This window comes from Halyomorpha halys, unplaced genomic scaffold, assembly GCF_000696795.3.
Source record: "Halyomorpha halys isolate HHAL.00 unplaced genomic scaffold, Hhal_1.1 Scaffold567.1, whole genome shotgun sequence".
In the NCBI taxonomy this organism is placed as follows: domain Eukaryota; kingdom Metazoa; phylum Arthropoda; class Insecta; order Hemiptera; family Pentatomidae; genus Halyomorpha; species Halyomorpha halys.
The window spans coordinates 575,846-590,631 of record NW_027109033.1 but is presented as its reverse complement, the minus strand read 5'-3'; the positions used below and the strand labels follow the sequence as shown (position 1 = coordinate 590,631).

Sequence of the window (14,786 nt, the reverse complement as noted above, 5' to 3'; positions counted from 1 at the left end):
TAATCTATCTGTTTAAAATTAAAATTCAGGCTACTATTGAGGTGGAATAAATACGGCCACTGTCAGCTAAAGGATAAAAGGCAAAATATGACTTATAAATGCATTGTCATAATTTTTTTTTTAGTTTTTATTTTTTATAAAAATAATATATTCTTTGCACGCGATTAATCTAGACTATAATATATATATACCGACTATTATTAAACTGGTATATACTCACAAATAAAATCACAAAACATCTGGACTGAACTCAATGACCTAATTTTATTTCAGTAAACAATTCTGGGAGGGGTAATTGCATTATTGATTATAAATACTTTATCAATTAATTATTTATGTACCTTTAACAAAAATAAAGTGCTATGGTTTATGGAGCTAAGATATTGTTTGTTTAAGACAATTATACTCAATTTAATTTGAAGTGATTGGAAAATAAATTTAATATACTCAGTTTACCTTCTGTAAATTCAATATTCATTTTTCAGGGTGTTTCAGTGTTAGGTGCTGTAACTGAAAATATGAATTAAGGGTCTAAAAATTCTCTATGAAAGTATTCTGTTGATGCTTCTTTTAGGAGACGTTCACGTCTAAAGATTTTCATTTTTATTAATTACTTAGTTTATAATAAATGAATTAATATATGTTCTAACTACTTTAGCAATAAAATTTAAACATTAACATTCATATTAAATGTTCAAAGTGATTAGCTTGAGCATTAAGACAGGCTCGGCAGCTTTCTCCCAGAGCAGTGTTATTGGATTTTTTTGTTTGGAGTGATATTAAACAAAACGTCTATAAAAAAAAGACAATTACCTTAATTATTTACGAAGAAAGATAATTGGAACTTGCAAAACAATAACACATATCCAGTGCTGTTTAGCTACTGTTGCTGTGGAAAAAAGATACCTTGCCTGTCTTAAAGCTTAATAATATTTAATATGAATGTTAATGTTTAAATTTCATTAATAAAGTCATTGAAACACCTATTAATTTATTCATTATAACCTAAATAATTCATAACAATCAAAATAAATCCTAAACAAAGCATTAATGGACATACCTTCATTCGTTTCAAGATTCTCAATTCATATTTTCAGGTCGGACACTTAATCCTGAAACACCCTTTATAACAGAATACAAATAAGTAAATTATCAAAAAGATTTCATATAAGCCATAAGCAAATATAGATCTATATTAGTATGTACAGAGTTTCTATAATAATTAATCTTACAATATAGTTATTTAAACAATCGAGGCATTCATGCTATACACTTACCAATTACTTTATAAACATCACATTGGCAGAAAAGTTTTAAAAGACTAGCAGGTAACTTGCCGAGAGGCAAGATGAAGAATAATGTACAAAATCATAAAAATATTTTTTACATTGTTTTCAAAAAACCTATGAACTTTTAATGGTAAGAGCTACTGTCCTAAATATCGAATAAGAAACTTTATTTACATTGACAGTTAATGTTGTGGCAGCCTTTGCTGGCAATACTGAATTTGAAGTCTATAAAGTTATCTCTCAGTGTTGTTATAAAGTAAATGTGCTCATGTTGATTGTTGAAAAAGCTTGTCCTACCTTCGGATTCAATAATTCATTCTAATTGAAGATTTTATATTTTAAAATTCTGTCGATTTAGTGTAAACATATTGTTTCAAATCTTGGTAGTTAAGTTCAGCGGTTCATTTTTTATTTAACATAGCACATATACATATATATGTTTATAAATGCATTATGTCTATAGGTAATTAAACTAACAATTTTCTGATAAAAATATAATAACTATTTTTTTTTTTTATCATCTACAACCTACTTCGCTGATATTTCTGTTTCTTTTCAGTTTTTCTATTTTTATTTTGTTCTATTGTGTAATAAAAATAGTTTAAGTCAAAGTTATTAGCCGAAAAAAGTCACAAGGATACAAGCATGTAGATACCGATGTTTGTTGCTTTCTTTGTTTACCAAGCATTTGTACAATTCTTGGGTTTGCGGCAAATAGAAAATGTGTATATCCAGCTTGGTACACTTTAACTTTAGTGTTAGCAGCAAGGGTTGCCACAATGTTATTACTTTAAATAAAAAAGAAAATTAAAATTAAGCAAACTAGAAACCTATGTCAAATGTACGTTTCATCAATTCTTAATTCTGATTTTATCTGTGTTTTTATTTATTTATTTTTTTCTATTCTGTAGTCATACAATAATACATAAACGAATATATTTTACCTCTTTTCAAGTTTACATATCTATCAAGGGAATATTTGATATGATAAGTCCCAAGAAATCAGTCAATCTTTTGCTGTGCTTTTACATTTGGTTCATTAATTTTTATTTTTTTTTTCAAAATGCATTTACTTCTGACAATAAGAACATTAAATATGGTATTTATTAGGCCTATTGATTATTATTAATAAATGGATTAAATGGATTAGTCGGTTTCAAAGGTTCAGTTGTTGTAGTATTGGTTTCTTCGTATAAGTAGGTATCTTTGCTTTCTGGTTGTACAGGTTCAGCAGTTACTATTTGATTTGTGTACCCAAACTGTCCCATGGATCCATAATCAACTACTCCTTTTCCATCCTAAAAATTATAAATATGATTAAATTTTTGATTGTTTATATAAAATGAATGACCCTAAGTAAATATATAGGAGTTGGGCTGTGGTTAAGAAGTTACAAAAATTGTTCTTAACTATCAGTACCAACCTTTGGACCCAAAGTGGAGGTCTTCATCAGGGCTGTTGTGATTTTTTTTTATTCTTTAAAATATATTTATATTATTTATGATTTATGAGCGTAAGTGAGCACTATTTATTTATTTTTACCTTTGTTATTTAGGATTAAGTCAATCGTAGTAATCATTCTCTAATCGCAGTAATAAGTAAAAAAAAACCTTAATGTCCAAAACCGTGCTATAAAAACTTATAATGTATAAAATTATGTGTGGACCTGAATCCTGCAAAATCAACTTTATTGTCTCATTAATATATTAATATGTACATAGAAAACTCATCTAACCTCGTTGGAATAACGAGTAACGCAAAGTAAACTTGCTAAGTGCTTACCAAATTTAGGCAAAGTTACACAAAAAACCAAAATAGAGTGAATGCACCTATTACCAAAAAGGTTTTGGACTAACATCTTCTAGAAGACAATAAACAGTTTCTTTCAGGAGATGCACAGGGGTCAGAACTACTTCCAATGATCAGAAGTTATGGGACAGAAGAAAAAATAAAAACAAAATAATGTTTTGATCCTAAAATGGTTGCATTGCCCTTTAACCCGGGAGATGTGTAGCTCTAAGCATTTTACTCGTTTTGGGGGATGTCTGTATTTTCCTAGTATTTCATCTGTTTATATTTTTTCTACTTTCCGTTAACCCTTTGATACTGTTATTTCCGATTGTTTATGTTACTCCCTCTTTTACCTCCCCACCTATACTCAATTTAGTTTTGCTCTGAACTCACAATGGTAAGACTAAGTTTTTCTCTCACCAGCACACTCCTAACATCCTTTTTTTTTTCTCTTGAGCATTTTGCTCACCTGGACACCTCCTGTGTTTCATTTTTTAAATCATAAGCTGAGGCAAGAAGATCTTGGATATTTTACAAAATATGGATTTTACAGTCCTGGAGAGCTACAATTTACATATTCAGTTTCAAATTACATTGAATTAAAACACTTACGAGACAAACGGTCTAAACTTTCAATCCATTACAAAAGACTGATCTACATGACTATAATAAAGCCTATCTGGACATCCGGAGTTGAGCTTTGGGGCTTCACTAAACCTTCGAATTCCTGTGGTATCCAATCCTTACTGTCCAAAATACTTTATAAAATCCTCAATGCTCGTTACTTTGTCACAAATATGGATCCTTCAGTCCTGGAGAGCTACAATTTAAAATTTCAGTTTCAAATTACATTGAATTAAAACACTAACCAGACAAACGGTCTAAACTTTCAATCCATTACAAAAGACTGATCTACATGCCTATAATAAAGCCTATCTGGACATTCGGAGTTGAGCTTTGGGGCTCAAATAAACCTTCGAATTCCTCTCGTATTCAATCCTTACTGTCCAAAATCCTTTATAAAATCCTCAATGCTTGTTACTTTGTCACAAATAAAATCATCCATAAAGACCTTAAAGTCCCATATGTAACAGATCTAGCCCGAACCAGATATCAATCCTTCCATTATAAACTCCGTAACCACCCAAATCCACTAGTTTCTAACCTTGCTTCCTCTTCCAATCCTGACAATCCTCCATAGCGCCTGAAAAGAAATTGTCCTCGAGACCTTTTAGTATAGAAATATTATTAGAATGCTACTAACGAGTAGTTTCTCTACATGCCTGTGTCACTCCATTATAATCGTACATCAAATTTACTAGATGTATTTTTATGTAAGTTGTACAGTTGTAAATGTAAATAAAAAAAAATTGTGATGGAAGTAATCATAAAGATTTTTGTCATCATCATATTCAATTATATATAAAAAATAGTAGAAGCGTGTACCATGAAAAAAATTCTCGCAGGACACTAAAACAGGGAGGGACTAAGAGGACAAAAAAGTAGGGCATTCCTGTCGTGTTAAGCTTGAGTCAAAGTTTATTCTTTGGGACTTGTGAGAGTAATTAAAATATAGGTCTAATTATCATAAAGATTGTTAATAACATTGTTTTTAGTCTTATGTATTACAAAGAAGCTGGAAAAAAAAAATTGAAATCCTTATTTATGTCTTATTATTAATTATGATGACAAACCATCGGTTATAAAAACCAATATTGTTGAGAACTGATTTAGTTTCCAAATTCTACATTCAAGAGTTAGGACTTAGGCCAAATAATGTACTTATACTTGTATACTTGTATAATGTACTTATAGTAAAAAAACTTGGTATCTAATGCTTGAAAAGGTTAAGAATAATTATAAGAAAACTCTGTGTATATCAGCCAGTTTTAATTTTAGAGAGAAAATATTATAAAATACCTGAAATGGTGGTGGTGACTTTACACTAGATGGTGGGTCTGCCCAGGGCTGAAGTTCTCCACTTGCGAAAATAGCATAAAATGTAATACCAATAAAATGAACTGTTGCAGCCATCAAGAAAACAATTTTCCAAGAATGTTGACTCTGTAATGGTACAAAACAATGCTTTTTTAGTTATTTGAAACAAAAACAGATTTATTTAGTGTTTTTCTTTTTACACATATAGTCTAGTTGAATCAGACACAACCTGAACATTCTAAAAATAAAACTGACTTGTATTTTATTTTTTAGCAACTCCAGTGCATTATGTATGTTAAAGTTCTATAGATTTGCGATGTATCAGGATGGATGTTGTAAAAACTAGATATTTTTACTTATATCCTGAAGAGTATTGTGACCCCTCTATTATCCCTATCCCTCTCTAATCAACCAATCACAGTACCCATTACTATCAGCCTCCATTTTAGTTACTTCCACCACCCGTCGAAGGGTCAGGTACACAATTTTTAGACTGTAGCTCCATATGCTATTTTGTTTTTCCTGAAATTTGAGATGTTTAATTAGAAGTGGCTGAGTGTGACCGACCGCCATTTTGTTTTTTGTGTTGTTTTTCACAATTTGTTCATTTTTACATGGTAAAAAAACTCACAAAACACATTATCTTTATACATCCACCTTCCTCTACTTCCCAATCCTGATGCCAATACCCACTTTTTCAAAAATAATGTACTGGTGTTACTTACCAATATAAAATAGGCCACTGTGTTATTGTTTGTATAGTAGGGTTAAGTGGCTAATTTGACTTGAATAATATTTTTATTCTCCATATGACAGAAACTATGTAGTTTCTGAACTAACTAACTAAGAAGTTATATAATTTCTTTGGTAGAAAATTTAATATAATAGAATTTTGTATGTATAAATTCTTAGGTAGAAACTTTAATATACTTTAATTTTTTTGTGAGTATATTTTTTATTCAACCCCTTAGTGTTTGAGACATAAACAAAAAACTGATGAATTTTACTTTTTCTAACTCTTCTACTTTCCTCCTCTCCTAAACTCATCCCACTATACTGCAGGACTTTTAATAAGATAATATTCTGATGACACTGACCAATACAGGGGAAGTCGCTTCTTCATTTTTTGAAAGTTTGAGTTTTATATATTTTTTTCCAATTTTGTTTGACTACTATGGGAATCACTTTAATTTTTATTTATTGATCTTAAAAATGATGTTATAGGGTATCCTTTTATACTCACATGATCCCTTGTTATGTGATCAATCACTATAGGACAAATCAGCCCAGCAATTGTTCCAATACCGTTTGACATTCCCATCAGAATACTAGCATATCTGGGAGCAATGTCCAAATGGTTAACATTGAAACCTGTTAACAAAACATTAAAAAAAAGTATTGATAATAAAAAAAATAAATAAAACAATTGGTTTAATTATTTAGTAAAAATATTGAATTAAATCAATAATAATTTTTAAATATAAGAAGATGGTCAGGATTGCGGTCAAAAAAAGAACAAATAGTTTAAAATTATTTTAATGTCTGACGTTTCGCCCCACTTTGCAGGGCTTCATCAGGGCTAAAAAGATTTTTAAAAAACTGAGAATATTACAACAATATACTCAACAAGTGATAAGAAATTCTATATTATATATATTTGTTATCACTTTATTTTTACATAATATTTATCCTAGCTTCAATTACCTTATTGTTGTAATATTCTCATTTTTTTTTGTATCTTTTTAGCCCTGATGAAGCCCTGCAAAGTGGGGCGAAACGTTGTGTATTAAAATAGTTTTAAACTATTTGTTCTTTTTTTGACCGCAACCTTGACCATCTTCTTATATTTAAATTTTTACGGTCAACTATCTATACATATAAATAATAATTTTTTATTTAATTATTTAAGGATAGTTTTTTTATTGAGATTGTGCAGTTTATTATATGACAAGAGCAATTAGTCTGCAAAGGAAAAAAGTTTTAAATTAATTATGATTAGTCAGTGATTGAGGCTGTCTCCTTGATAAGGAGCCTAAGGGCCAAAACGTTGGAGGATTAAAATAAACTGTTGGGAGTAAATTAGATCATTGAAGTTGGTGTTATTATTAATATAAACCACTCAAAAATTCAATTTATAAATATATTAAATTAGTAATCTAATAATAATTTTATTTTTATTATTCTTCATCATCTCTCTTTTCTTAAAAATAACAATGAATCTGTCCTTCTTACCTGATATAGCAAATCCACTGAAAGCAACACCTAGGGTGAGGGCAACGTTTGCAGCAACGGCTGTATTTGAGTAAGCAACAACAACAAAAAAAAGTCCTTCCATACCAAAGCCTCCACAGTTGAATACCCGTCTCACATTCGTTGTCGTCATTATTCCATTTTTTCTTATGTAGTCTGCAAGCATACCACCAATAGGCACGATGATGGTCATCAGGAGATGAGGTAAAGCACCCAAGAAACCCGTCTGTAAAAATGGTACATTTTTTGATATTCGTAAGAAAATCTAGTGAATGCTCTTTTCATGCTAACATGCATAGTATGGTATTTTAACAGAATACAAAGTAATTAGATGCTTCCAGAAATTAAAATATGAGAAAGGAGACTTAATTATGACTTTATACAGATCACTCACTTCTTTGATTTTCAGTCCAAATCTAGTTGAGAGATATGAAGCTTGAAATAGTACAAGTAAATAAAAATTCCAAGATCGGCAGAAGTTCGCCACAATAATTGCGTAGACGGGCATCGAAGTGAAGAACTTAGACCAAGGTGTTGTAGAAAGTGTTGGCATTGCAGCTTGTGTCGTTGAACCTATGATTTTATTTCAAAATTACCAAAGAAAATCAAGTTGACTTAGAAATGAAATGAAAAATGAGTTTTTATTCTGGGACTCTTGGTTCTATAAGAATAATTATAAAGAGGAAAAGATGATTGGATGTGCGGTCAGTGAACAACACAAATAAGTAAAAATTTATGTATTAGTGCCAATGTTTCAGCCAGAATTGTTAGCTTTCATCAGGGCTAAGAAAAGAAAACAAGATAACAATCATAATGAATAAAAGGATATATAGAATGATTAGAAAATAAGAAAATAACTAACATTATGGATACATAAATAGTGTTGACAGAAATGAATCATTCAAATGCTATAAGAAGATAAAGGCTGTATGAGAAGAGTAATATTAAAATTAATTAAGAGGTAAAAACAATTAATAAAACAAATATGAAAATCTAGTTAGTAAATATATATGCAAAATAAAAATTATTAAAAATAAAGTAATGAAAGAAGTGGGAAATAAAAGGTATATGTAGGTAATTTAATAAGTCATATTTCCCACTTTTGTCATTACTTTATTTTTAATAATTTTCATTTTGTTGATATATTTACTAACTAGGTTTTCATATGTATTTTATTATTTATTCTTTCCTTCTACTTAATTTTAATAATACTCTTCTCGTACAGCCTTTATCTTCTTATAATATTTAAACTATTCATGTCTGTCAACTCTATTTATGTATCCATAATGTTATTACTTTCTATTCATTCTGTATATCTTCTTATTTCATTTGTTGTTATCTTGTTTTTTGTTCTTAGCCCTGACAAAGGCTAGAAATTCTTGCCGAAACATTGGCAGTAATACATGAGTTTTTCTTATTTGTGTTCTTCATTGACTACACCTCAAACTATTTCCTCATATAAGAATAATAGAGTGGAAAATTTGAGCAGCATTTTCTGGCTACATTATATGAAGTTTAACAGAATTAAATAAAATAATAATAAATATATAAATGTAATAAGATCATGAGACAAAGAAAAAAAAAGATACATATTTATGCTAGCTTGCATAGATATTTATTATTAACAACTATTCGGAGGATTGATAATCAAGGAGATAGATATATAATTGATGTTTAGGATGAAGCTTAGGAAGTAGTGTACAAATCGGTAGGTTGAGATCTTGTATTTAATAGGTCAATGGAAAAATGTAGACTGAGGAGGTTCATAATATAGGAAGGTTTTTTGGTTCTTAAAGTTTGGATTAAGAATCCACTTAGAAGGCATTATCTTCATATATTAGGAAAGAGCCAAATTTGCTCGGAATAATAATGAGAGATATGAGAGTGTCTGGTGTGTCAAAGATGAATCTTATAAAGCACTTCATTAATCTTTTCAGTTTAATTTTGTGTTCACCAGATATTCCTTCTTAAACTAAGTATGCCTAGTCAAAGTGGTGGAGAATAAGAGAGGATAATAGAAGATGACAGGTACTTGAGAAAAAGGAATCTTGGGAACCTGTATAAGGTTCGAAATTTTGTTGTAATCTCTTTAAAAATTATGAAAATAAATGACTTTTAACTTTTTTTAACATAACTTACCTAAAGATTGTTCTATGTAGAAGAGCTCCCGAGCTGAAATGGTTGGATGTTTGGAAGGTCTTTCAAAAGTAAGCCACAGCCATACTAAGTACCAAATTAGACCCACTACACCTAAAAGAAAAAAATATTTATCTCAAGTGTGATGAAAAAACTATATAATCAGTCATATATTTATATAAATACATTTCAAAAAGATAGATTTATGAGTTTGATTTTAATATTTATTGATAGAAAGTACCATAGAAGTAAAATGGTGCTTGCCATCCAACACCAGCTGTAAGCATTCCGGAGAGTGGCATGCCCAAAACGACGCCAGCGTAGCTACCACTGAAGGCAAGTGTAGCCAGTCTACTACGTTCCAATGGGGGCGCCCAGTACCTCCAGATACCATGACAAGCTGGGTAAGTGACCCCCTAATAGAGAAAGATGATATTTAGAAGGCATTAGATACTGAGTGACATATGGGATATTATCCATTGATTACCTCAACCAGTCCTTGGAGGATCCTAACTAGTATGATGAGTACTGGCTGGGTGTCTGCAGCAACGGGGAGTAGGAGATTTAAGAAAGATGATGTTGCTATAGCCATTCCAAATATCCTGAAAATATATTATTGGCTAGTAGTTAATAAAATTGAAAACTTTACATTACACCTGCAGTGTTAATCAGAAGAATTAATTTATGGATAAATCTCAAGGAACTGGAAGAAAAGAACATTTTATTGCTAGATTTCCTTGATACAACCAAACTAAGATAATTGAATATTTAACTATAATTAACTAATACCTACTGAATCTTTTATCATTGTGTAATTGAAACTATTTGATCAACATCCAATACATCCCATACAGAAACTTCTGAATTCATTGTTTATTACTGGTAGTAGTACGAATTTGTAGTGATGAGGATTAAAAACAACTGTTGAGATGATAATTACAGTCTATAAATTCAACTCATTTGTAGAATACTGGTAATTTAGAATATGAAATAATCTATCGATTTAAATAATATAATTTTGAACTAGTTATTATGAGATCTTAAGACGGTTCATAAATTACCTGTTAGCCGGGTATTTAGATGCTAAAAATCCACCAGGTACTTGAGTAACCAAATAGCCCCAGAAGAAGGAGGAATCGACTGCGCTTTCCATTCCGACGGACCAATGGAACTATTGAAAAATAATATTGAAAGATTGTAACATTTATATTTGTGTTAAAGGACATAAATACATTTATTTTCGTATGTTTTCTTTATTTATAATATTTGGAATATGTATTTAATCTGTGAATAAGAGTATAAAATATTTTGTACTTATTTGTTTTCTTTCCATGGAAAAACTTATTATTTCTTATCTTCTTTATTTTATCTTTGAGGCAATGTTTTGTACATTCTGTCTATTATCTAGTCCATTTAAAAATTATTATATTAGAAGAAATTATGTTGACATCATTCACAAAATTAATATTTAACAATAATGAGTACATTGAGTATATAACCCAAAAAGAAAATAACGAGGTTAAACTTTTTAAAATGAATAAATGAATGCAGTGCAATAGTGAAAAGAATTAGTAAAAAAATATTGACTTTAAAAAAAATGTATAATTAAAGGATGAAACAATATATTTATATACGAATATATTCTGTTTACTATATAGTACAAAAATATCAATTTCAGGACTAAAGATATGCCAAAGTTTAATAATCAGAACATTTACTTTAAAAGGAGGATGTAAAATATAAAATAATTGTAACTGAGGTAATTAAGTAAAAATATTTAAAAAAAAAAAATTATCTTTTCAATTCGTATTGTGATTATCATCTTTCATAGTGTAATAAAATATAAAAATATGTAATTTGTAAATTTATATAAAAATATACAATATGTTAATATAATTGTGAATAATATAAATTTAAATGTGAGTCTAACTTCTTTTGATATAATAATTTGTAAATGGACTAAATAAATAATGCATGGGTTGTCCAAAATGTTGAACTGAAGACAAAAAGTAGTAAGGATTTTTTTTTTCCTTGAAAAGGAATAATGATCCAACATATTTGCAATATATAAACAAAGAAAATATGTGTAAAATAAAGGAAAATAAATTGCAATAAAAAAATTATATGTGTATATATGTAAACATTATACATAGGTTTGTAAGTGTTACGATTTGATATATAGGAATTACAATTATTTTGATTCATATTACTCATGTTTATTTGTTGTTATGTCAATATAATGAAGGATAAGGAAAGGAAAGGCTTTTTGAGGTAACTTACCGGTCGCACATGAGTTGTGTTTTGTTTCTTCACTGCGTGCTCCTAAACAGACATAATATTAAATAAAAATCACAAACATATTGTAATACCATAATATTCTAAACAAATTATTATGATTCTCACAATTTTATCATATTTTTTTTTTAGAAATTAAGTCAATAGCTTAACAGGGTGTAATACATTTTTTTCCCCGCATTTCTATTCTTTGTTGTATCTGTCTGTATGCCCTCATTAATATATTATTTTACTGTTCATAATGTGATAAATCATAAATGATTGTTTATTTTGTAAATTTTTGATCGTTTGATTTCATCTAATCTTGACAACAATCATAATTCAGTTGTTACCAACAAATTTTAACTCTCATAAATAGTTAATTTCACAAACATGAATATGTATAAATCCTACCTTCCACTCTCTGAAACAATTTAGAAAAAAAAAAAATTCTTTGAAATAAAACAAACACATTTTACTGTATTTAAATAAGGGTCTACATTGTTTACTTAAAATATTTTAATTTAAAACTAAAAAAAATATAGAAATTTAAACTTTTAGAAAATTTAATAGTTTATGTTTTCAAATAATTTTATAAAATATAGTTTAATTTTACAGGCCAGTTTCTGGCGGTTGAAAAACCTAAGATTTAGTGGAATTTTGAACTTTATCCTGAATTATTTGAAAACTGAATGGATTTACAAAAACTTTCAGAAATAATAAACTTTTTAAAATTTAATCTTCGATTGGAGGACACATTTTGTAAAAAAAAACAACTTTAATTTACAACTTTTAAGTTGCAATTACGCCAATTATGCCTATCTTATCCAATATGTCGAATGGAAAAATGGACTTTGTCCGTTGTTCTGAATAAAGAAATTATTATTACAAGCCTCTCCTTGACATTATTTTTCATTTAATCTATTAAGATTTTTTGCAAAATTCGGGAAATCATTTTAGACATCTAAGACATATGAACATGGATGAACTCTTAGTAATAAATAGATGTGTTAATTAGATACAATTATTATGATAGGAAATTGAAGATGGTAATAATTGTAGATAAACTTGAAAATTTCAAATGATTTATCTCTAATTAATTAATTTTCGTTTTCATAAATTAATAAAATTGTTTTTTAATTTACTCCAATATTGGGAAAAGGTAAATAATTTAAATTAACACTCTCGAGTTCCTTCCTTGCAATTTCATAGCTCTTGTTAACATTTAATTATTTATTTATAAGATTATATAATTTCGCAAATTTATTTTATAAGATATATTTTCAATATATATTATGTCTTTTTTTTTTTTTGTAAATTATGAATATATTACAAATATTTAGGAAATTGAATTAATTATTACTAATTACTATACATTAATTAACAGTGGAACAACCCTATTTTTATATAGTATATGTTTGTTCATTTAATTGTACTATCTCTGCTCAAATTTAAAACTTTTTTCTTCTTTTTTTTTTTTTTTTTACGTCATTTTTATTATTTTACCTTATATATGAAATAAAATATTACATGCTTATCACTTAACAATTTTTTATATAATAGAGAGATTAATTATTACTTAGTACTAGTTTTGGTAATTAGAATCACTTTCTATCATCAAAATATTGAAAATAGTAACAATTCCATATCAATTCAGGAATGTTAAATGATCAATCTTCTGGTTAAAGTAGTTATTGTAAACAAATAATTTTTTTTTAATGAATTTGTCAATTTACTTCAATTAATATAGGAGTATTAATTTCCTTCCTTGAAATTTAATAGCTCTTTATAACCATTTAAACAATTTTTTTATAAAGTTATTATTTATAAGTTATATTTTCTATACATATGCTGTTTTCTTATTCTTCCCCCCCCCATTTTTTTTTAAATTGTGATTATATTGTAAATATTTTGGAAATTAAATTATTTTCGACATCTGGAAAATAAGAACATAGGGCAACTCTTAGTATTAACTTGGTTAATTAGATGCACTTTGTTAATTAGAAACTCGTGGATTTCAAATTTCCAATCTTCAGGCATACTAATTTCATCATAAATAAATATTTTATTTTTTATAAATTTGTCAATTAACTCCAATATATAGAAAAGGCAAATAATTTAAGACTTAAAGATTAAAGACCCTCAAATTCCTTACTTGAAATTTCATAGTTCTTGGTAAAGATTTAATTATAAGATTATTAGAATCATAACCGTTTTGCTAGGAGGTGATTTGAATCATTCTCAACTGCCAGATTTTTACCCAATTCAGGGTGCCCAATTTATGAGGCTGGGTGAACCCCAGGAGGGCTCCAGAACCCCCACAGGGTTGACTCACGGCTACAGTGTAACAGAAAACAATTTTTTGCCTAGCTGGATTCAATCCCAGGTCCTTGGATTTAGTAGCATGATGCCTTAGAAAGGTGCCACTGCACTCCACATAAGATTATTATCATATTTTAAATCTGTTTTAAAAGACTTATTTTTTATTATGTTATGAGTTTTCCTCTTCCTTTTTTTTTTTTTAATATTGTAAATGAGGAGAGTGTAAAGAATTATAAATGTTTCCAACTAATGACTACCTGTATAAAATTATGAATTTTATAATAATAGGATCATTTATACTTACCGCTGCCTTCGTTGTCTCCTCAATCTAAGAAGCATGCAACAAACGAGAAAATGTCAAGTACAGGAATAAGTATCAATTGGGTGTTAACAAAACATCTTTCCACCTGAAAAAGTTGTAAAGTTAATATGATAAGACACTTATTTGTAACTTGAAATCAAATTAAAAAAAAAAGAAGTGAATTTAGTAATAGGAACTGAAAATTGAGAAGGATTAAATTTTTGAAATTTTAAAATTCATAATCGTTGTGAGGTGTTGCTCTGCTGATAATGGTCAGATTTTGTTGACCTTATTACATTCAGTTACCTATTTTGGAATATATAGTAAGGGGTATAGTGATCGAGCAAAATTTCCGATTCGAGTTTTCGACCGAAATATATATTTTGAGGCCCTCGGAGTTCAAATAAACAAGTCTTGCAAAATGATCTGTGTGTGTGTGTGTGTGTGTGTGTGTGTGTGTGTGTGTGTGTGCGTGCGTGCGTGCG

General features: G+C 28.6%; 1 protein-coding gene across 1 annotated transcript in view; it reads right to left on the bottom strand.

Moving 5' to 3' along the window:
- Positions 1-1,215: 1,215 nt before the first annotated feature.
- LOC106684287 (Vesicular glutamate transporter) overlaps positions 1,216-14,786 on the bottom strand; it is a 137,003-nt gene continuing 123,432 nt past the window's right edge. The window contains exons 5-15 of the mRNA XM_014426271.2: positions 14,305-14,328; positions 11,685-11,726; positions 10,466-10,575; positions 9,892-10,006; positions 9,646-9,820; positions 9,408-9,518; positions 7,663-7,841; positions 7,251-7,494; positions 6,262-6,389; positions 5,001-5,144; positions 1,216-2,587 (exon numbers count right to left, since the gene is read on the bottom strand). Coding sequence (XP_014281757.1) covers positions 2,402-2,587; positions 5,001-5,144; positions 6,262-6,389; positions 7,251-7,494; positions 7,663-7,841; positions 9,408-9,518; positions 9,646-9,820; positions 9,892-10,006; positions 10,466-10,575; positions 11,685-11,726; positions 14,305-14,328 — 1,458 coding nt within the window. The 3' untranslated portion in view covers positions 1,216-2,401. The remainder of the gene's footprint in view (positions 2,588-5,000; positions 5,145-6,261; positions 6,390-7,250; positions 7,495-7,662; positions 7,842-9,407; positions 9,519-9,645; positions 9,821-9,891; positions 10,007-10,465; positions 10,576-11,684; positions 11,727-14,304; positions 14,329-14,786) is intronic.